General features: G+C 47.1%; 1 protein-coding gene across 1 annotated transcript in view; it reads right to left on the reverse strand.

Annotated features, from left to right (window-relative positions):
* The window catches only part of sema5a (sema domain, seven thrombospondin repeats (type 1 and type 1-like), transmembrane domain (TM) and short cytoplasmic domain, (semaphorin) 5A), a 77,226-nt gene continuing 54,020 nt past the window's right edge, over positions 1 to 23,206 (reverse strand). The window contains exons 15-22 of the mRNA XM_047023945.1: positions 21,640 to 21,787; positions 14,458 to 14,683; positions 8,471 to 8,680; positions 5,526 to 5,696; positions 5,262 to 5,417; positions 4,404 to 4,448; positions 3,908 to 4,119; positions 1 to 1,417 (exon numbers count right to left, since the gene is read on the reverse strand). Of these exons, the coding sequence (XP_046879901.1) occupies positions 1,298 to 1,417; positions 3,908 to 4,119; positions 4,404 to 4,448; positions 5,262 to 5,417; positions 5,526 to 5,696; positions 8,471 to 8,680; positions 14,458 to 14,683; positions 21,640 to 21,787 (1,288 nt within the window). The 3' untranslated portion in view covers positions 1 to 1,297. The remainder of the gene's footprint in view (positions 1,418 to 3,907; positions 4,120 to 4,403; positions 4,449 to 5,261; positions 5,418 to 5,525; positions 5,697 to 8,470; positions 8,681 to 14,457; positions 14,684 to 21,639; positions 21,788 to 23,206) is intronic.

Below are 23,206 nucleotides of genomic sequence, written 5' to 3' on the forward strand. Positions count from 1 at the left end.
TACGAAGCAATCGTTTTAATTTATGCACAATAAAACAAGCAAACATGTAAAAAGAGTTAGTTACAGTTGAAACATTGAGGGGAAAAAAGAACTAGCTGAGTGTTTCACTCAGTTATGACGTTCATCTTTAACAGAAAGGCATCACCTTGAGAATAATTGCTGTATAATAGTTATGCTCAAGATTTGGTTAGAGACTTATGCCTTCACAATGCATGTCTAACTAATCCAAAAAGCCAAAAGAACACTGAACACATACTATCAAAAATTCTGAATTTCAAAACAAAAACTATATAAAAATTACTGTGCCAAAAAAAGATGCTTCTTCTCAACTTACATGAATCAATTCTTCTTTGCGAAACAAAAACATTTGCACTTTTCAACAGACATAGAGTAAATGTGCGTATAAAATCTACAGAGAACATCAGCTTCAAAAAACTGAAATGACTGTACAATAACAACAGCAAAAGCAAAATATTTGACATTGATATTGTATTTTAACCACTAGACCCATGAAAGCCCCAAAACAGAAAAAACACAAACATGTCTCCTCGACTATCTACATCCTGAATCCATGCCTAGTCTGCCACTGGGTACATGCCCTTCTCCAAAAGAGGGGTTTGGTGGTAGTTGGTGGTATCAGGCATCTCAAAGGTCACCCTCCTTTGGGTCCTCGAAAGGGACCTTCTGACACAGAAACAGCAGTCTAGAGATCACAGGTATGATAGGATGCCTGTAAGACCGTAACCTCTGGACGGCCACTATCAACCATGCAAGCTGAGAGACAGATCAAAACACATGAGGTGAAGTCATGCAGAGCAGTTGGGTGGATCTCTCCCGCCAAGTCACCACCGGTCTGGATCGAGAGGCTTCAGAGGAAAGATGAACATAGGATTTCAATTCAAATCCAGCAATGAATCAAGTTTTTTTTTTTTTTTTTTACTTTTAATTTAAAAACCTTTTCCTTTGTTGTCCATGATGGTAATGTATAGTATTCCAGTTGTCCTTTTTTGTGAGAGTCAAGAACCCTCCCCTCACCCCCCTAAACACCTCCAGACCTTCCCAGAAACCCCCTGGGCACCTGAGGGGGACTGCTGAGGAGAGATCTCTCTTGGGTTGGAGGGCAGCTGCCTGAGAGTCTCAGCATGGGAGGTGATGTCACATACGGCATGAGAAACAACAAAGAAATAACAAAGTGGTCGTAACCAGTTGTGTGGCTTGTGGGGGAGAAGGCGGGTGGAGAAGGAGTTGGGGGTTGGCGGTATGCACAAAGGGAGGAGATAAGACGCCCAACAAAGTCTTAATAGTCATCGTAGGTGTTGAGATCGGTGAAGTAGGCATTGGTGTAAGTCTTCCCGGCCAGCTGAGGGTTAAAGTACTTGTTTCTTTCCTCCAGGATCAGGTTGTTCTTGTTGAAGGCCTGTGAGAGACAGCAGGTGAGAGGAGGGAAGGACAGAGAGTGAAAAGGGAGGGAGAGAGGAGGGAAGAGAGAAAGCCAGAGACGGGAAGAAAGAGAGAGAGAGTGCGAGAAAGAGAGCATGCAGTCAACGTTGATTGCATTGTTACACACAGAACAAGTTATAACTCAGACCAGATGGTATGGTAAAGGGAATATGTCTAACAGAAGAAAAAACATGCCTTTTGAGGTTTCAAAGAAAAACAGCATAAATCAATGGGAGGTCGCTGTGTGCAGGAAGCACAACATTTAAAGATCAAGGTCAAACCATTAACAACAGAAAAAAACGAAGTGAAGCGGAATGATGATGAGCGCCTGTCTACCCACTGCAGCCCTGTCTAATACCCTCCATCAGGTTTGTACGGTTGTCAGAACGAGGGTGGGCGGGGGAGGGAGTGGGGAGTGGGGGGTGGGAGGAGTGGGATGGATGGGGGGGGGGGACCGCTATGCGAAATGGCGCAGCTCTGGGTTGAAGATGCTCTTGTTGAAAATACAGTTCCTTGAGTAGCCTCATGCTTGGCGCAACATCAGCAGTTTATGGACAAATTGTAAGTGTGTACTTCGGGGGTGGGGGGGTGGTGGTAATTTAATGTTGCTTTCAGGGGCCTGATTTATGGATCTCCATGGGACTGTGGTGACAGCTGATGGTGATGTTGAGTTTGGAGCCACAGTATATTCTGTTACTATCCCAACCCACAATAATGTCCCATCCAGTTAAACCCATGCCATGAAAACAAGGAGGACAAACATGAAAAAGAGTTGTAAAAGAAAAGTAGCAGGTACATGCTGGATGGGAAGACTCAAAGAAAGGGGAGGAATACACTGCCTTCTCACAAGCCTGAAAGGTTCTTGTTATGGGATGAGGGGAATGGAGGATGGGGGGATTCCAAGCAAAGAGAAAGTGAGTCAGAACTCCGACCTGCATCAAACAGGAAGAGCCACAGGAAGTGGGGGGGAGTGTGTCGGTGGGGGAAGAGGAAGAGGTTGTTGGGATAGGTGGAGATTCAAGAGCCTGGATGGTTGTGGTAGTAGCAGAGGTCAGAGTTAGTAGAAAATCTCCAGGCCACGCATGGAAACGCCCCTGCTGGTAGACAGTGGTGGACACATGTCGGGGTCGTCCAGGGGCAAGAGGACCGACACATCGGGCTGCAGAAGGGGAGGAACGAGCAACAGTCATCCTCACAGGAGCCACAATGGAGCCCTATTGCCCTATTGTACAATCTGACCAGAGTAGAGATGCATGCAATGGTAGAAGCACCTAGGAACCAAAATGGAGGTTCTCTCTGTAGGATATGTTGTCTACAGTAGTTGTGTACCACTAAAGATGACCACTTTGCTACTGACCACAAAGGACCATAATAGCTGCTAGTTGCCTCCAACACAGCTCCAATAACATGGGGACACTAGGTGAGGAATAACAACAGCTAATCTGTTAGCGACAATTTCTGTCCCCCTCCCTAGTTTATTAGAGCTGTGCTGAAAGACAAAGCTGTTTGAGATCTGAGCAAGTTATGACAGCAGGTGTTCTTCTTCACTCCTGTCTGTACAATTCAGAAGGATTTGAACTAGATTCATTCACTAGCTGTAACATCTGGATGAAATATCTGCATAATTAAACAAAACAAAAGAGAGGAGTTTGGCAGATTGTGCTTTGGGAAATAAGATAGGATTCATGTTTCCCCCGTCTGAGGTTGCTCTAAATTCATATCTGCCTCTTCCCCAATGCAAGAACTGGATTATATTCTCACTTTAGACTCTAACTACATGATAGATGAAGACTATTTCACTCAAAGAAGTCCGTCCCGAGCCAAAGAGTTCAATGCTATTGCAGTGATGTGTCTGGTCTGTAATTTACAGCAGCAACACCAGCCTAGCCAGTATCCAATTTCAAAACAGTGGCTATGAGCAATCTCCTGACACCTTACTTGATCTACTCTCATGATGTAAGAACTGAGACGCAAACCTAACTTACAATACTCAACAAAACAATCCACAAGCACTTCTGTCTGAACTACAATAAACACTTGGTAGAGGGTCAGTAGTAACTTGATGAGAAAGCAGTGTATGGGAGCTGAGACAGAACAGTGTCGGGTCACAAAGATGAGACGCACATTAGGCCTTAGAGAGCAGCCAGGGTCTTCAGAGAGTAAGTGAACAACAACAACAAGAACAGATGGTGCTTCATGTCATGCATTCAGATAAGAAAGACCTGTTTGGTCAAAACTGTTATCTGGAAGGTTGCTGGGGTTAAGGCCAAAACATATTCATCAATCTGTGAAAGAGGGAGCATTTGAAGTTAAACAAATTTATCTCAATATCTAATATCCTTCATCTCACAGCATTCGAGGAAAACATTGCTTTGGGCTTTTAAACCCCAGAAACTTCCAGCAATTCTTTTTTTTCTCCTGACCATCAGTGGGTCTATACGAATTAGTCCTGAGGTTGTATCCATACCTTGATGGCTTCCACAGAGTCGTATTTGTCCAGTTTGTTGATGTGGTTGGTGATGCTGGTGTTGAGTGGCGCGGCGGAGATGGGATGGATGACAGTGGCATCGTGGGACTGCTGCTGGTAACGTTGGCAGTAGGTGTAGACCAGCAGGGTGACTAGGCAGCCCAGGATCGAGCTGCTCAGGCCCACAGCCATCATGTGGAACAAGTTAAAATCTGGAAGAGAGGAGGGGAGGAGGAAAACGAGAGGGAGAGAGAGAGCGCGACACAGAGAGAGAGAGAGAGAGAGAGAGAGAGAGAGAGAGAGAGAGAGAGAGAGAGAGAGAGAGAGAGAGAGAGAGAAAGAGAGAGATAATGTATCACTCACATGTTCTTTTTCATGATCAACAACTGTACAAAGGGACTGCATGTATGCATGTCCACACACACACTGACTCTCCCACACACACACACACACACACACTGGCTCTCTCACACACACACAGACACTCCCATATTACCTCCACAGCGCCTTTCCTCCTGACTGGAGTGAGCAATTGAGACTTCTAAGAAAGAGAAAGAAGGGATGAGGGAAGGAGCGAAAAGACAAGACAAAGAAAGCGTAGACTCGTTACTCTGATAAATGCCGTCCTAGGAGGTGAACGAGGACGATGGCAGTATTCAAAGAGAAACAGATGATCATAAAACTAGCGCTGTTAATCAGAAGCATGGCACCTGAAGAGCTTTATGATAAGTATCTGGGCTAATTAAAGAAAATGAAGAACACCGCTTGCATAATGAACCTTAATGAACTATCGAGCACCATAAAAACCTTTTGAGCCAGAAGGCAGAAAGAATAGCTGCTGTTTTCAGAAAAAAACATTGTAAGTATTCTCACATAGTTTAGTACCAACATTATTTGTTAATGGGGATATGGTAGTTACATCAATTTCGAATCTAGTGTTTATGTAACAGTTTTTTCATGTAACAATGTAAAAGTGGTATTCAACTGGAATAATGGGCTGTCATGGAGTCAAACTATATAGAAATACTTTAATATTTCAGAGCCCAGGTGATGGTAAGTCCATTGACACCATGTGGAAGACATCAATAAAGGGGGCTTGAATGAGTCAGCCACTTAATCAAACCGAAAGGAGGAGATGCCTATTATCCTGGCATGGCCCAGATCAATGTTGTGGTTTGACTTACATTACTTGTCTGTCAAAGGGGGATATCCTTGTCTGGAGCAAACAATGTGGGTGTGTGAATGTGTGTGTGGGGGTCAGCGACAGTGTGCGTGTGTGTGTGTGGTTGAGCGACTGTGTGTGACATGTATGGTAAGTAGGTTGTTGACTGTATGTATGTGTGTGAGTTTATACCTGGTATAAAGTTGGAGTCTGGAGGACAGGGCCTGTTGTCGGTGCTGTTCCCAGAGCACTGGTTCCCAGTGGGAAAGAGCACGTCACAGTGTCGCACACGCATCTGGGAGCCCAAGGAGTCGCACTGGGACCATTCAGACCAGCTCGACCAGCTCTCTGTCAACACAAACACACCACATCCATTCAACCGTGGGTGGACATTCCAGCTCCAAAACAGAAGAAAAACCCCACAAATGGTTGTGTTTTTGGAGTGTGTGTGTGTACCTGGACAGAGCTGGGTGTGACAGAGGGCCTCCTCAGTGTGCAGACCCAGGCAGATGTCTCCTCCGTGGGCAGGTAGAGGGTTGTTGCAGGTCCGTGTCCTCATGTAGTGTCCTCCTCCACACGTCACGGAGCACTTGGACCAGGACGACCAGCACGACCAGCCGCCGTCCACTGCAAGGCAACACGTCCACAGAGGGTCAGCACAGCACACCCCAATTCATCTGAGTCAATGCGTGTACTGTGTGATAGCATCTATCCAGGTGATTTGATCTTCGTTCGAGTACAGGAAAGAGGTCAAGTTTAGCTGCATCTCTGTGTCGTGTGGATATACAGTTATGTCAAGTTGTCTTCGCATTTATGGGCTTTGAGACAATCGGTAGTAAGGACAATACTGACGTGTGTGTTTTTGAATCATGAAATGGGTTAGGTATCCATCTGCTTGTCATGCTGAGGGCAAACATTCACCTGTATTGGTTTTAGAATAAACATTTTATGTCTCGCCTGCTTCACGTCCTGTTTGACCTCCCTGCTCTAATGTATACAGCTGCTTTACCCCCCAACACACACAGACACACATGCAGTCAACACACGCATTCTCCTTATTTTCTATTATTTTAGTAATACCAAGCTGCTGGTATTACAAAAAGTGAGAGAGGGGGGATCGCAAATCATTACAATCAAACCAGATTCACATCGTCCTTTCATTTCAGAATTTCTTTTAATTAGTGAGGTCGGCCAGTAGAGCTGGGAATTACCCCCCTACCCAGTCCTGGTGTAATTTCTCTATTGCAGAATGACGGAGGAGTCGATACCTGGCCCTCGATGACGAATCGACTCATCATAGCGCGTGGCCACAAAAACAGGGAGCGATTAATTTACTTCCAAACCAGACAGACAGCAGACATGGCAACCTTTCCTTCTACCCCCATCCCCCCCCCACCGTCTACCCTTCTTCTTCTCTCTTCCTCTTCATCCCTCCTCCTCACTGCACACTGATGCAATTTAAAAGCAGTGCGTCTCACAGCAGATGGATTACGTCTCAGAACACTAGAACCGGCGTCAAAAGAACCCCACCACATCTCTCTGGGCAAGTTCTAATTTAGGCTGCATCACCATTCATAAGTATTCATAAATGCAAAGTCGAAATGAAAAGTCGAGATGTCAAGTGACGGAGTAAAGCCAATTGTCTGTATCAACAGACGATGATATGCTACTTTTGCGTTCATCTCTTCAAATCCAGCCTTTGTACAAATGGAAGTGAACGATAATGGAATCTGGCAAATGAAGATAAAATGCCCTCCAGTGCAGGTCACTCCAAGATACTGCAGAGACTGAGTGTGAGACTGAACGGACACCGCTGGGGCCTGGCCAGTGTAGCTACAGCAGCTAAAGTGTGTGCCATTGTTTTATTATTTGTTTATACTTATGTACATGTTCATGTTTTATTTGCCATTAACCTGCCACAGGGTACTGCAGATGGAAATGAGCCTGTATGGCTATAAACACTCGGCTCACTATAAACAGAGCACATTTATAGGATGGACACAAGTGTTAATGGGCATTTTCTCTCCTTTAATTAAATAAACATAAACATACTCTAAATGAACGACATAGCATAGACAACGTAGCGTAGATACATTATCAAAAATAGGTAAAGGTCCTCCATCAGTCCAAAGAGCTTCTGGAGGTTTTGTCCAATGAGCCTGCTCATACAGTACGTAGCTACCTCCACGTTCTAGTTCTCAAAGTTCCTCCACCACAGGAACCAGCAGGCTGCAGAAACATCCCACCTTTACCCTCCCCTGGTCTGCTGCAGTGGCAGCTTGCGTATGACACCAGAAGATTAAGAGCTAACTAAAATGACCCACTCCTTCACAAACAGCCTGTGGATGAATCAAAATCATGGAATAATCCTCTTTATGTGTTTGGGGGCTGATGGGGGCAATCAGGTGTGCTTTGTAAGGAGCTAAGCGTCAGATTTCCATTTAGACAGCACATTACTTACCTTGTCAGACAGAACACTGATTTAATTAGAATGCTTCCTCCCACCGCTAGCAACAGAACAGAGAAGGGGACACATTGTCTCAGCCTCTTTCTCTCTCCCCCTCGTTCTCTGACTCTCCCGTTCCGTGTGTCTCTTTCTCCACGACAGAGCTCGGCTCCCAATAGCTGCCAGAATAATTACCCTACGATGTAATTACACAGTCAGACACCCTGGGGATGACGCCCGAGATTCCAGCTGCAAATTGGGGCCGTCCGTCACGCAGTGCATCTGAGGCTGATTTCCTTTGTGCCTCTCTCTGCTTTGAGCTCACCAGGACGCTCCTGCTTTCTTTCCCTTGTTTCTTGCTGCCGCCCTGTGATGTCGCCACAGATATGAAGGAAAACGGCTGCATCAGAGCAATTCTCTTAATAGCTTGCTCGTTGAAACCGGATGTGTGTGCATGAGAGGTAAGTGAAGGAGGTGAGTGTCTGTGTGTAATATATATACACACACCGTGCGAAATGTTGAGTGTGTGTGTGCTTGGGTGTCTGCGTTGCAGGGTATGTGTGCGTGTGTGTGTGTTTGTGTCTGGCACTCAGGAACAGAATGACAGTTATTGAGGGACTTGTTGCACTTGCTGGTTAGTTGTAACTGATTTAACAACTTGTACTTGCTGTGATTATATTATTGTTGCTTGCTTTCCTCCAGGTACACTCCAGTACTTTCGAGGATCATGCTGTTTAATTGTAATTTGTTTAACTACATGCTCTTCTGGTTCTACCCATTGGCACAATTAGCTTTCCACAATGTATGCTTCATGTTTTGGCTACCCGCAATGTTTTTGGGGCTATCTCGTTGTTGATGATCATTGACCTAGGCACTTATTGTAAAGCTCTTTCTTGTAAGTGGCTTTGGATGAAAGTATCTGCTAAATGAATACATGTAAATGTAAATGTGTGACCTGGACAGGGGGTGACGTTGCACTCCTGGTACTCCTGTGGGGGCCCCAGGCAGGCCTGGCCCCCGTAGCGAGGCTCCGGGCTGGTGCAGGTGCGCTTGCGGCTCCGGACCCCCCGGCTGCAGTCCCTGCTGCACTGGGACCACGAGCTCCAGGACGACCAGCCTCCGTTCACTGTGTGGCCCGACACCCTGCCCGACCGGAGCAGCTCCCCTGGGGGGAGGGAGAGCAGGGAGAGAGAGGGGGCGTCAGCCTGGAACCAGAAGCTCTTTACAAGGGGCGCTAAAAGGCGCTAAATCATCATCATGATTGGGGCTTTCTGAGAGCTGAGGAGATCCTACATCCATCCTACACACGCACACAAACACATGCGCGCGCACACACACACACCTCTATCATTAAGTACTACACCAGTGTTGGAGTAATCTGTGGTCTCTCATCAGAAACGTGTTAGTTGATGACTCCTAATGAAATATGAATCAGTCATTTCAATTAAACTCCAATTACAGAGGACATTAATCAATGCAGCTGTGAAAATAAGACTTTTTGATTGCTGGCTTTTACAGTTGAAGAGATTGCAGAACTCTCTTTGAGGGAGAAAAAATCACCTCAAATCAAATAATAATGTGGCTACACACACTTTTTGGATCATTCAGTCACTCAACCCACTGTGCTGTTATATGCTGCTTGACTCACAACACTGTATGCCTATTTCAGTCTTTGTTGTTTGTTTCTTTCTTGCCCTCTTTTCCTTGTTCCTCTCGTTCTTTGTTCTGAGAGTGCGGTGGACGGGCGCTGATCCTTCAGTGGTTCGCTTGGTATGCAGCCCTCAGCGAAAACACGCCGTGTCTCCTTCGCTCATCGCACATCCTCTGAGCGAGCGAGCGACGACCTTGGGAGCCGACACGGCAGCTCCCCCTACCCCGAGCTGCCAGGGTCCCTGACAGGGCCGCTGAGGCCCCCACTCTTTATCGATTCTGAGCAGGCCGTGGCACGAACAGCTCTGGTTGCCAATGTGACCTGTACTCTTTATCAAGGCCCGCTCACGCCCAGGGCGATGCTGGCTGCTCTCCGAAGGCAGCCCAGTTTTGTAGGCTACTCACAACTCTGCCCTGCCCTTTGTGCGTGGGCAAGACAGAGAGAGCGTATATGCGCTCCACTATGAGTGGATGTGCCCGTGTGTGAATTCAGGATCACAGAAGCCACGGTGGTCGCCAAAACCAACACGGAGCAGTTCCCTCTTTCAAATGAGGGTTGACTGGTTCTATCGATTCGGCGAAAGAACACGCACAACCGGAGAGAATGACGTCTCTGGAGACCCCAGCCACCAACAAGACGGGCTAAAATGCAATCCCAACAACTAGTACTGCAGGAACACAGACTGGGTACTGAAGTACATATAGTCAAGTTGGAAAACGGAACTTTGATAGGAAGTGAGGCGCAGGATAAACAACAACAAATAGGAACAACAAATAGATGCAGGAGATGTGTTAACAGAGGCAGAAAACATCCTCGAGCCAAGCTGCCCGGGGATGAGATGGGACACCATGTCAACAACTGCTAGAGACAAGCAACTCAACAGAGAGAGAGAGAGAGAGAGAGAGAGAGAGAGAGAGAGAGAGAGAGAGAGAGAGAGAGAGAGAGAGAGAGAGAGAGAGAGAGAGAGAGAGAAAAAGAGAAAAAGAGAAAAAGAGAAAAAGAGAAAAAGAGAAAAAGAGAAAAGAAGAGAGAAAAAGTGAGACACACTTAGACAGAGAGAGTGAAACTGTTGGCTAATAATTGCCATGTCATGTCCCAAAACAGAAAGAGAGGAGAGAGGGAGAGCAGAACAGGGAATGGGGGGATGTTTCTCTCCTCTAGCCTAGATTCTCTGACAAGTCCCCCCACCCCCAGAGATAAACAGATCAGGGTAACTCATGTCTTCCATCAGAGGAGCCTATAAGGAGTGTTAGTTTGGGGAAATAGTATGTGTGTGTGAGCACAAGTCTGCATGAGGTGTGTGTGTTTGTGTCTGTGTGACTTGTTTGTAGTATGTCTGTGCGTGTGTGTGCGTGTGTAAATCCATATCTAATCCAGAGACGGAGTAGCTCTGCTGGATTAGGGAGCAGGGCTGTGACAGAGGGCCTATTCCCGGAGCTGTCATCAAACCTGTCAAGCCTATAGCTCCAGGGACCTGCTCTGGGATCCGCTTATTAAAAGTTAGAGCAAGGGCAATTAAAAATTCCACACAGAACACACACACGCATCCGTAAACACACTGTCTCTTCCACGCACATGGACACGCACACGCAGCAACGCCCTGAGGGGGTGGTGATTAAGAAGAGATGCAGCCTCTGGGGAGGTTTAGGTTGACTGAGGTGAAGCCTCTTCCTGTTCGGAAACCGTTTTGTTTTGTTCGAATCCCGCTGATCTGTGTTTACACCATGTATATCATCTACTGACAACCATCTTGAGCAGGACCGGAGAAGTGGACAAGGTCTTCCATAGACAGGGATTAATCAACACGTGGGAGGAAGAGAGAGGGAGAGAGAGAGAGGGAGAGAGAGAGGGAGGGAGAAAGGGACAAGGATACAGTTATGTTGTCATTCATCAGACACGTGGCTCAGGATCATATGAGCGGTGGGTTGTAGGCTAGTGATGTGTGCTCGGTGAGAGGACTATAATGTATGGTCTATAAGAGGGCCTGGCCTTGCACAGAGTGTATCTGAGATGAGACACATCACCCAAGCTGACATTTCACTGGCTCTTTTAAGAGAAGTGGAGCCATAACTCTCAGAAGAGGACTGCACACTCACACTATCCTCACACTATAGATCGGATTTCTCTCTCTCTTCCCTCTTTAACATTGCCATTGGAACAGAGGACAGAAAAGTAGAAACCATTCTAATCAACATGTACAAAATGGTATACTTTTCAAGCAATGACATCAGTGAACACTTTCTCCCTCCATCCCCATATCTTTCTGTTTAATGTGTAGTCAAATAAACGGTATAAAGTGTAGATGGCTTTCACTCCTCCATTTTGACAGACGGGCATCATTCCAAATCATAAAAATCCACTCCTGCACCCTTTTCTCATTTTCCTCCTGGGCTGAGATTTGACCGGGTGTTACTGTGACCATTCCAGTGCATTTCACACACTGCATTGCTCCAACAACATTATGACCTATCTGTTCTATAAAACATGTAATGAAGGTAATGTGTCATGTGGGCATACTAAAAGGAGGGAAAGGAGATAATTCATTGAACGTCGGAAAAAAGAAAGTTCTCAGCATTTTTCTTCGTCAAATCTAAGCGTAGGCCTACACACAGACAAAAGGAGGAAGAGCTAGACCTAGATCTGTTTGTGTCCACAGCAAGGTGAAACAATGTCGAAAAAAGAAATGTTTCTGGTAAGAGAGATGTGAGCGGCAAAAAGATGACAAGAACAATCACTGCATATTAAAGACAAGATACATCTCTTAATCACTTTGGGTCCAGAGTCGTTAGCTAATCACCGCCATTAAACTTGGATCGCTGGAACGAAGCGGCTCCGCATGTCCAAGACGGCTCCACCTCACTGCTCAGATAAATCAGATCTGCATGATTTATTTCAGCAAATACAGATAAATAGCTACCCGAATCCACACCGTCTCACACGTTGTCAATCACGTCCACCGGGGGGAAGGATCAATGTCGAGAAGGGAATTGAAAATCATGAAACTGTCAACCATACCTGGAGACTTGGGGACCAGCTACCGGTCTGTTGACAGTCTGCAACAGAGGAGGACATCTCCTCAAGAGGCTGACTAAATATACTTTCTGCTATCAAGGACTGTTAAGGAACCGAGTCTGTTTTCGAAAAGGGCCTTTTAAATGTGCCTTAGGAGCGGCTTACCTTGTGTAAACGTGCAGAAACATGCAGTGTGTGTTTATTGATGTTGTTATCTGGTTTGCAGACAGTGAGGAGTGTCGTAGTTTATTAGTTGTTTTGTGGAAGTGTAAAGCACTGTATCTATCTGCCATCTCCAGTGACACACAATCTTGACGTGTGATTTACCGTGCTGATCAGAGTCACTGCTGGGATATGGACACACACTTACACACATACACACACATGCACAAACTCGCCCACAAACACACACGCTCGTGGGCACACAAAATGTGTGGATGCACACAAATGCACATGTACACACACACACAATGTGCTGCCCTGCTTTACTGCCTTATTCTGAAGGAGATGGGTTGGGAGGGGGGCGGGGGCGGGGGGGTTGGCCGGTCATGTAGGCTGGATCAATGGTGAGCAGGCTGATGCTAACTCTAAATCTTCATCAGGTGACAGACCATTCCTTCTGGGCGCTCATCATCTCAGGAAGATATCCAGGACTTTTCCCCCGATCGTGGACATCAATACACACCTTCAGAGAGGTGGTAATTATCTTGGAATAGCCTCTTGGTTGGATATAAGTTAACTGCTGTCCCTGTGCAGGACCTGTGAAGGCATCTATCACTGGGGTGGCTGCTGGGGATCGGGGGGGGGGGGTGACACACACACACACACACCACTCTTTGGACAGCCCGAGTGCTAACGATAGATACAAAGACGCAGATCCCCTGTGCCTGTTATGATACCCCTCTCCTGGTATCCCTGCCTCTCTCTCCAGGACTGTGATGAACAGCCTGCAGAGGACAGGGGTTATCTCTGGAGACAGCCACATGACACCAGCCTCTCTCTGTCACTTTTACTAGTGCAGTGTCTATAAGGTCTTAAACTAAGAAGCTTTAACTCTCAGCACTGGTGGAGGAGGGAAAGGGTGAAGTTTGACCATGTTGGAGGCTGGCTTTAAAGCAGAAATACAGCTGGAACACAGTTAGCAGTTAACAAGCCAACCAGCACAACTTTACCATCTGCTGTTTTTACATCACTTCTCTCTACAACAGAGACCTTTCTTTACAACAGTGTGAAATCACATGTTTGGTCCCTTTGAAACTATTTAATTAACACGTAACAGGAGCTAGTCTCACTTCAGGGTGGTAGTGCCAAGTCTTTAATGAAACACTTTGTTTCCGATACCACCTCCCGCAAATCAAAGACATGACAGGCTCCTCTATTAACGAGTCTTCGATAAAGGGGTATTGGCTGAATCATCTCTGATAGGACCGTGAGGTAACAGGAACAAAGCTTCAGTGGTTTGGCACGTGTCAGTACAGAGGACAGAGAGAGAGAGAGCAACCAAACAAGCAGAGAGTGACTGAGCGGGAGAGAGCAAAAGTAAAAGAAAGAAAACGTTGTGAGACCAGAGAGAAGCCCTCTTCTAGTTCTTAGCTTGGCACGTGCTGAGCTGTCGAGGCCCACCCAGAGATACCAGACCCTCAAAGGATTGGCAGAGCACGCTAATGCTTCGTAACAAGGAACTGTCTCTCTCTCGACCTGCAAGAGACTCAATAAACATATTTAAGAGCTACATCTGTGTCCACAACCATTTTATCACCTCCTCCTCTGCCACCCCCCTCACTTCCACAAACCCACCAGCACCTCCCACTCAACAACACAAACAACATGTCAATTAGTGGCCTGTTTGTTTGACTGTTAACAGCCTGTAGCGGGGCTGTGTCTGGTCCTGGTGGATGTATGGGGTAAAGTAGATGGGACCGGAGGGGCAGGGAACAGGGAGCGAGAACCATCCAGGTGTCTTTCTGTAGGTCAGACGTGTCAAATTGACACCAAATAAGCTGCTTTCTGTGGCTCTTAAGTGGTGCTACTTGGAGGATCTCCAGGTGATTCGAGCACTTTTGGACAGAGTTTGACAAGGAGTGAGAAAGAAAAAGAGAAAGAGAAGCGTGAAAGAGAGAGATTCAATTTAAGGGAATTTGCAGGCTGACAAAAGAGCCTGCCGGGATAGAAAGGCGGGGAGAGAGGGAGAGATACAAAACAGAGACAAGAAAAACAGAGAAACGAAACGGTCGTCAGCGAGAGACGCAGAGGGCCTGTCTGACCGGCTCGCTCCTCACCATCTGTGGAGCAGCCCGTGGAGCCGTCGCTGGAACAGTAGCGCATCTCGATCCTCTGACGGCCCACCTCCAGGAGGGCGGGGTCCGGCACACGGGCCTTGCACGTGTAGCGGAAGCGCTGCTCGTAGTGGCCGCCGTTGTCGGAAATGTTGACGGGCGTCCAGGGGGTCCAGGGCGTGGTCTTCTTCAGGTCAGGGCATGGGAGGGTGTTACAGGACTGGTACTCCTGCAGGCACACAGGAGCACAAAGGGGGATTACAACAGCCACTTAGCAAACGCAACCACTCAACAGCTAGCTACAACTTAGCCACAGGGCTATATTAAGAGACCACCCACTAGAACTGGGTTTTACCCTCAGGGAAGAGCTGTCTCTGTTGTTGGGAGTGTAGGTTGAAAGGAACCACTAGCAGCTACATTTAGATTTCCATATCAGTTGGAACAAGCAGTCCATTCAAGCAGTCCACACAAAAACAACAATGAAAGTCTTCAGTAAATCCGATCACTGTCAATACGAGGTCATCATTCCTCCCTTTTCTTCCTTCCCCTGTCCCATCCCTCCTGCCTGCCAGGCAAATGGAACCCATCAAACAGGGCACACTCCCATTAGGCCACACGCTGAACCGGACATGAGGCAAATAAGCCAGGCAAGAAAGGTCATTGATCAAGTTTGAGTTTGAACTGAGGGAGGAGAGGGAAGAGGCGAAGCATGGATGGATGGAGACCGAGGAGGAGGACAAGGAAGGTGTGAGGACGTGCATGGCAGGACCAATGATGAGAGGGGGGGAAGCAAAAGAGAGGGGCGGAGGGGGGGATGAGGTCAGAGCGTGGATGAGGGAGAGAGAGGGATAGTGTGATATGCAGACAAAACGCAACACTGGGGATGCATAACTCACAGTGACATGTCTGTTTGACACCTTGCTATTGCATGGGTGTTAGACGTTGAGAAACAAGCCACGGGCGTTACGCACCTCTCTAACCCCGTCTGGTTGGCTCGTGTGTTAGCGTTTCAATTCTGCCCTTTGTGTTCTCCTCCCTTAAAATAACGCCTCTCTTCTCTCGTGCCGTCTCTCGTCTTGGACTGAGAGAGCCAGAGTTAAATATATGCTTTCCGGTGGGCAGTTTGTGATGATGTATGGCCAAGACTTCATCGTGTCTAACAAGCAGGCTGCCCACTCTAGATGCAGCTTATGACAAGCCAAACAAACAGAGAGGACACTGAATAGCGATGTGAACGGGGGTAAATGACACTGTAATTGAGGAGGGAAGGCGATACAAACTCCATTCTCTCCCCTCTTAGTTATTCATGCTGAGTAGGGCTTGAGGGACTGCCAGACCTTGACGAAATAAGATAAAAATTCCTTTTGTTCATCCGTCATCCGTCAGCTTGTCACACGCCCTCGGGCTTAGGACAGGGGAGTTTAGGCTTTAGGCTTAAAGTCAACCCATCTCTCTCTTTCAGTCTGTGTATTCCCCCCCCCCCTCCCCTCTTATCTCTCTCCTCTTCCACTCACTTGTTTCCCACAAGCAGGTGGCCAAGGTTAAAGACACTGGACAGATTCAGATTGAGTTACAGAGATGATGAATGAGGGTGTCATCCTAGTCCCTCACACCTTACCCCCCCAACTCACGCCTCGCTTGGTGATCATTCCGCCGCGTTAATATTTAACGCCGCTACGCGTTGGAGGAGCAACTGGCCCAGTCCAGAAAAAGGATGCCAACCAACAGGACTTCCTCCACACCCCCACAATGATGAAATCAACACACGGAGCCCGTCTATGAACGGGAAGGGGTGTTTGATGTGGCGGAGCCGCAGCCAAACACAGTGAATATTTAATGAGTGTCTAGTAAGCGTTTCCTCTCCTCACAGGAGTGTTTCTGCACAGGAATGTTTCTGCACAGGAGTGTTTCTGCACAGGGCAGAGATCATTGCAAGGTTTAAACCTAAGTCTCACATTGTCTCCAATGGCAAATCTCCTGTTTAAAACGAAGCTGTCTATGCAGGCTAGTCCTATTCATCCTGTAAATGCGAGTAAGTGAGGCACTTAGAATACAACAAAATGAACTTTGGAGATCTCACTTTGCAATGTGAATTTAGAAATGGACCACAGGCCAGAAGGTAAAAAAATCAATAAAACTGGTACAAATTAAAATCCATAATCATTGCTTGGATTAGTACCCAGATCCCTTGTAAAGGTCTGAACAGAGAGATGGAAAGATCTGACATCAACACTGATGCACGCCTGTGACATACAGTTTGTCTACGTCCAGAGCGCGACAAGCTAATTGCAACATTAGTGATGAAAAACAGGAATCATCGCCTCGTCTCCTCGTCTCCTCGTCTCCAGCCCAGCGACAGAGGAGCTCCACGTCTCTATTCCAGGAAAATTAAGTGAAAGTGAAACCGCAGCAGAACGCAGCCAGACGTGACAAGTAGCATGTGGAACTCAAAATTGGATTCAATTAGGCACTGGATGCGGCGCGGCCACCCTGCCGTTCCCATCCATATGCATTACCAACGACGGAGAAGCATTTCTGCTGAGAACCTTGTTTACACACAACACCTCGATTAGGCAGCTGCCCATGGAAGGGGAGCAAAGTAATGTGTTCCTGCCTCAGCGTCTGGGCTGGAGAATGTGCTGTTTGGTATACTACAAACCTGACTGCCTCAACACAGAGTTGGGGATCTACACAGGCCAGGTTTCCACGGAGTGTTTATGTCTGTCTGTCAGTGTGTGTGTCTGCATGTGTGTGTGTGCGTGTGTGTGTGAGCGATGGAACCGGGGGGTGTCATTCATTCTCCATCCCCAGACGACACTGTTTATTTTTGTGAGTGTTTCAGTCTGGGCAGGGTCTGGAGGGCGGGGGGTGCAGCAGAGGGGTTGGAGGGGCAGGCAGGGTGCAGGGGTGGTGGGAGAGGGACATGAGGGGGGTGGAATGGGGCTTGGGGGGGTGCAGGCGGAGGGTTGAGAGGGATCCAGGTGGGGGGTGAGAGGGGTGCAGGTCGGGGGGTGAGAGGGGTGCAGGCAGGGGGTGAGAGGGGTCCAGGTGGGGGGTGAGAGGGGTGCAGGTGGGGGGTGAGAGGGGTCCAGGTGGGGGGTGAGAGGGGTGCAGGTGGGGGGTGAGAGGGGTGCAGGTGGGGGGTGAGAGGGGTGCAGGCAGGGGGTGAGAGGGGTCCAGGTAGGGGGTGAGAGGGGTGCAGGCAGGGGGTGAGGGGTGCAGTAGAGGATTGGAGGGGTGCAAGTGGGGAACAGGAAGGGGGTGTTTGTCTAGGGAGTGTTATACTGCCTTAGGAAAAGATCACCTAAACTATGACACTAAACCTTGCCTCTTTTTTTATGATTGTGTGTGTGGAGGCAGTCACAGGCTGGCACAGAACCCATATATACAACAGGGTTGGACTCTGGAGCATTACTACATCACTAGACTCAGTCAGATGTTAATATACTTCAAGGATCTCTAGATGGTTATGTGTGTGCATGTGAGTGTGCTTGTGTATGTGTGTGTTTTGTGTTCTCCAGCATGCCTGTAATTGAGTTATCAAATGCTGCAGTGATAAAAAGCTTTCAATGTGCAATGTCAGAGGGCTACATTAGTGTTAATTACTTCAAATGTTATTATATCTGTCCAAAGAACAGCACAAAGTTGTACACTGTGTGTAGAAATTAAGGTTTTGTATTTTTGTATGTGTTTGTGTTGTTGATCAATATGTGTTCTTGTGTAGCTGAGAGAACTGTGAGGGATGTGTGTGTGTGTTTGAAATGTGTGCATATAATCAAACACACTCTCTCCCTTGTAAGAGCAAGCAGGCTAGTTTAAGTGTGCGTCTCTGTAATTATGAGTGTGTGTGTGCGCAGCTAAGCAGTAATCCCAAAGCTCTCCATCTATCTTAGCTGAGTCAACGGAGACAGAAGCCTAATGCACTATGGGACTCCATGACAAATCAGTTCAATTAGCAGCGTGGGCCCAGCCACACTCTGTCAAGGCAAGGCCCATGGCCGCCTCTCTCTCCAGCCCACTCAGCCTCTCTGCCCCTGTAATGGGCCCTGCTGTCAGCCTGTACTGGAGATCTCACTGCGCCTCCGGAGACTCAAACACACACACACACACACACTTAGGCTGGACAAATGCACACACATGTGGGTTCTCTCAAACAAGATCATCCAATGTTGCTGGATTATTGAAGTTTCTCGAAGAAAAGAGCACTCAAGTTATTAGACTATTTATTCTCAGGAGCCGTTCACAGCTGACTCTGTCAACCACAAAAAGTACGTCTATTACGGAGCCCAACCATGACACACACTTGACCTCAACACACACTTGTAACGTATGACAAGACAAGAGACACGAAAAAGACAACAGTCCCAGGATTTGGCTTACACATCAACAAGCTACAAAGGATGAACTGAATAACAGGGATATATGGCTAAATGAGTTAGCCAAATGATGCATCATAGAAATAGACCACACATGCTCCAGATAGATAAGACCTGCTTGATCACGGACTTGACACAATTACCTCCGCCATCCCACCCCCTCGCTCCACTAAGCTTTAGATAAATGCTTTAGTGAGTGAAATATATGCAAAGCTTAACACAAAGAAAGTTACTGCTATTGATGTCACTATAATTATTATTATTGACTGGAATGGATTAGCCAACTAAGTCACTGCTGAAATAATCATGCCTTGCAAACGGAAGTCCATTCAGGAAATATGTCAACAGAGTTGGAGACTTGCACCATGGAGGCTTGACAACAGGTTCTGTGTGAACACATTTCCCAGAGAGAGGGAGGGATGAGGACTTGAAACGTAGCCATCTTAATGAAGCCAGACTCTTGCAGGTCCTAGTGAAATCTCTTCTCGGAGAGAATTAAGTCTCCGAAGCAGCTAACAGATGCTTGCGCTGCGCTTTCGATTAATGTCTAACTAATGCCGGTGACGGACCACAGGTGGTCAGAGCAATATCAATTCTAGCAGACAAAGACTAGGGCGAAAACACGCTAAGACAAAGGGAAATACACAGCGAGGTGCCTACACACACACACACACGCACACACACAGAGACACACATGCAAGGAGAGATGCATTACACAAACACACACACGTTTGTGTTCAATTGGCCCCACAGGGGGGCAAATGGAATACGGGGGCGCTGGGGTGCTGAGTACAAATGTATGTGCGTGTGTGTACTGTACGTGAGCTGATGACACTGTTGTGTCCCTGTCTGTCTTAATTAAACATGGCTCTATCCGGGGGAGAAAACACTGACAGATGGCTCATAAAACCACACTCCATCACCGGTAAGACTTTCTAGGCTTCGCCAGAATAAAGGTGATAGATATTCTCATCATCCACAGCCTTTCTCTGTGGTGGTGAGTACAAATGCCTCAATACCTGACATGTTTCCACAACTTTTCTCGAAATAGAAAATATGAGAAAACTAGGACATGAGACATCCAACTCACTGCAGCTGAGAAAGTCTCATATTAAATACACTCCTACTACAACTCAATGGCAATTTGTAGTAGCAGTGTTAAAAGAACTGTGTTCCGAGTTACTGAAGAACTAAAATAAATGCTTCTGTGATTAGGGTTCAGATGTCGCAGTGACACTAGTTAACTAAGTTGTTCTTCCAGAAGCCTCCAGGTGACAGCTCAGGGAGCAGGGGTGTCTGGTGTCCCGGTAAAGACACATTCAAAACACAGCTGGCTGCGAGAAATCTGTGATTATCCTTTTGTTGTGCTGCTGAAAGATTACGAGTCAATGAAAAGGCTTTAGGATCCAATTTACCTGGGGCGGTGTGTGTGTGTGTGTGGGGGGGAGGGGGTGGGGAGTGAGAAACGGATGAGAAAGGAAGATAAAGGTTTAAGATGAGAAGAAAATAATGCAGCCAAGGGGAGAGAGAGGGAGAGAGATGGAGAGAAAGAGAGAGTGGTGTAATTGACCTCTTACCCCTCTAATTTGTTAACTTCCTTGTCTGTAATCTCCTCTGGGTAGCTCTTCACCCCAATGCTGGTATAAATAGTCCCCTACAGCACTGTACCTAACCCAGTGCTATAACCCACTACCCCCTAACCCCGCACTGGGAATACACCTAGAGGATACATTTACATGTATTCATTTAGCAGACGCTTTTATCCAAAGTGACTTTCAAGAGACAGCTTTACCACACACACACTATAGCTATGGAGTCTAAAGAGCTCTTGAAGATCACTTTCATATCCAGACCAGAGCCCTGGTTCTCCCTGGCCCAGAACGGCCCAGTGGGCAGATGACTCAGACCCGCTGTGTGGCTGCTACTGTGAGGGAGGCCGACTCTCTCAGATGACCAGGTGGGTCATCTTGTCATGTGTCCTGCCCTCACTGTGGGTGGACAGTCTCTTCCATTGAACTGCTACTGCAGATCTAGTTCACTCAGATGCAGTGAGGCTGCTGATGCTTGGATGTGGGTTACTGAAGGGTATGAAAACTACAGCTCCCGACACCGGGACACACACACACACACACACGCACACACACACACACACACGCACACACACACACACACACACACACACACACACACACACGCACACACACACGCACGCACACACACGCACACACCCACACACACAAACTTCAATTAAGAAAATATATTCTGTGCATCGGATACTCCCTGACTTACATCCCATAATTCATTTCCTGGAAGACATCAAGCTCTTTCCTTTTATACACCAGCGTTGCGGACAGGCGCGTGTGGTTGAAAATAGAGGGGGAACAACATGATCACAACTATCATTTCCGTGTGACTCACATTCCATCCTCGTCCTTACGCCATCAAAGTGTCCTGTACATATATACATGGAAGGATGACTGTACTTGTGGACATAGATAGGCCTCAGTAATGGATCTGCCTGCTAAAGGTTATTATTGACAAGAGTGTGGAGCGGCCCTCTGGCATTCACGGCAGTATTTTAGACTCAGGACCTAAAAAGGCCAACATTCTGTAAATTAACCGGAGGGAGGGGGGGGGGGGGGTTATAGTGAAAGAGGGAAGGAGAGAGGGGAAGGAGAGAGAAGGAGGGAAATGGAGAAAGAGAGAGAGATGGAGGAGGGTGTAGTGAGAGTAAGGGAGAGAGGAAAGAGATGAAGAGAGTTGGGAAGAGAGAGGACGTACATGGCATCTTGTTACTCGAACGTCCTACCTGGCCACACCCGGGACACTCGTTGCCGTTCTCACAGGTCCTGTGTCGTGATTGGATGCCACCTCCACAGGGCACGGTGCAGCGTTCCCATGACGACCAGGCTGACCAGTAAACATGAGGGGGACAGGGCAGGTGCTCGTTACAGTACCTGGGAAAGACACAGAGCACAGAGCGTGAGTGTGTATCCGTGTGAGGAGACAGAGAGAAGGAGAGGTTGTGTGAATATTTGAGCGTGTGAAAGAAGGAGACGGAACGAAATTAGAAAGAGGGAGAATGTGTGTGAGCGTGTGTGTCTGTGTGTGTCTATTGAAGGGGAAATATTAAATTAGCGGAGCACTGGCAGCACCATCTCCGTCTAGTTTCTTACTGGTCTGCAGTAAATGAGTGGTTTATAGGACTTGAGATACAGACAGGTCTAAATTTATACCCCAAGGCTTCCCAGGACTTATCATATTTGGATCTTTGGCATTGGCCTGAAATAGCATCAAAGAAGTTGGGATCATGCCAGGAGACAGGCTGTAGGGAATCTCCTTCACAGAGATGAAAGTTTGGGTGGGAGCAGCCCGTTTATGCTGCCATTTACACAGCACATACTTCTCTTTTATGCATCTGTCAGCAGGCATGACACATCATGAAAGAAGACTTATTGATGGAATCACAACACAAGGGACAACATGGGTATGGGCGGGCATGGAAATCCCATCTATGACTACTTCATCTCAGATCTTAATGAGTCTGTGTGTGTGTGTGTGTGTGTGTGTGTGTGGGCACTTTACGTATCTTAACGACACAGTCTATGAAGCAGCCATGCGGTCACATTTATCATCTTTAATGAGATCATTTACAAGACAGGATTACTGCATGGCACCATTGGTTAATTACTCAGAGCTTATTATCCAAAGCAATATTCTATAGACAGTCTTATTGGAGACTATCATTTATTTAGAGCTTTTACACGTGATAATAGTACCTCGGCCCCAACTGCTATGGGGTTTTTCTGTTGTTTTTGAGGCATAAAAAAAGCTTTTTGTGGAAAGAAAAAGCAGAGCAGTCCTTTGTTGAGTTCTATATATAAAGATAGTCTCCTCCATATTCTCTGAAACTTGGCAGGGATAGGGGCCATTTATAACATATATTTGTGTTATTGTTCGAAGCATATCAGTAACTTGAGAAATAACTGTGTTATATGAGTCCTTATGCATTACATCGCCTGTGCTTTGTCAGGCGACGAGGGAAGGGGGGGAGCGATGGAGGGAGAGGGGAGGGAGGAAGGGTAGATGGAGGGGGAGAAAGGGGTCGATGAAGGGAGGAAAGGAGACAGGTGGTAATGGGATATGATGGAATTTCCTTAGAGAGAGAGAGAGAAAGAGAGAGAGCGAGAGAGAGATAGAGAGAGATAGAGAGATAGAGAGAGATAGAGAGAGAGACAGAGAGGAGGGGGGGAATGTGAGAAAGCCACATACACATTGACTGACATTTTGCACCCCCCCCCCCCACTGTGCCAGAGTGGGGAGCCAACCTGTACAGATCCATAGTAAAGAGATTTACAGCCAGGCTAAACTTGTTG

This window comes from Hypomesus transpacificus, chromosome 8 (genome assembly GCF_021917145.1).
Source record: "Hypomesus transpacificus isolate Combined female chromosome 8, fHypTra1, whole genome shotgun sequence".
Classification (NCBI taxonomy): Eukaryota; Metazoa; Chordata; class Actinopteri; order Osmeriformes; family Osmeridae; genus Hypomesus; species Hypomesus transpacificus.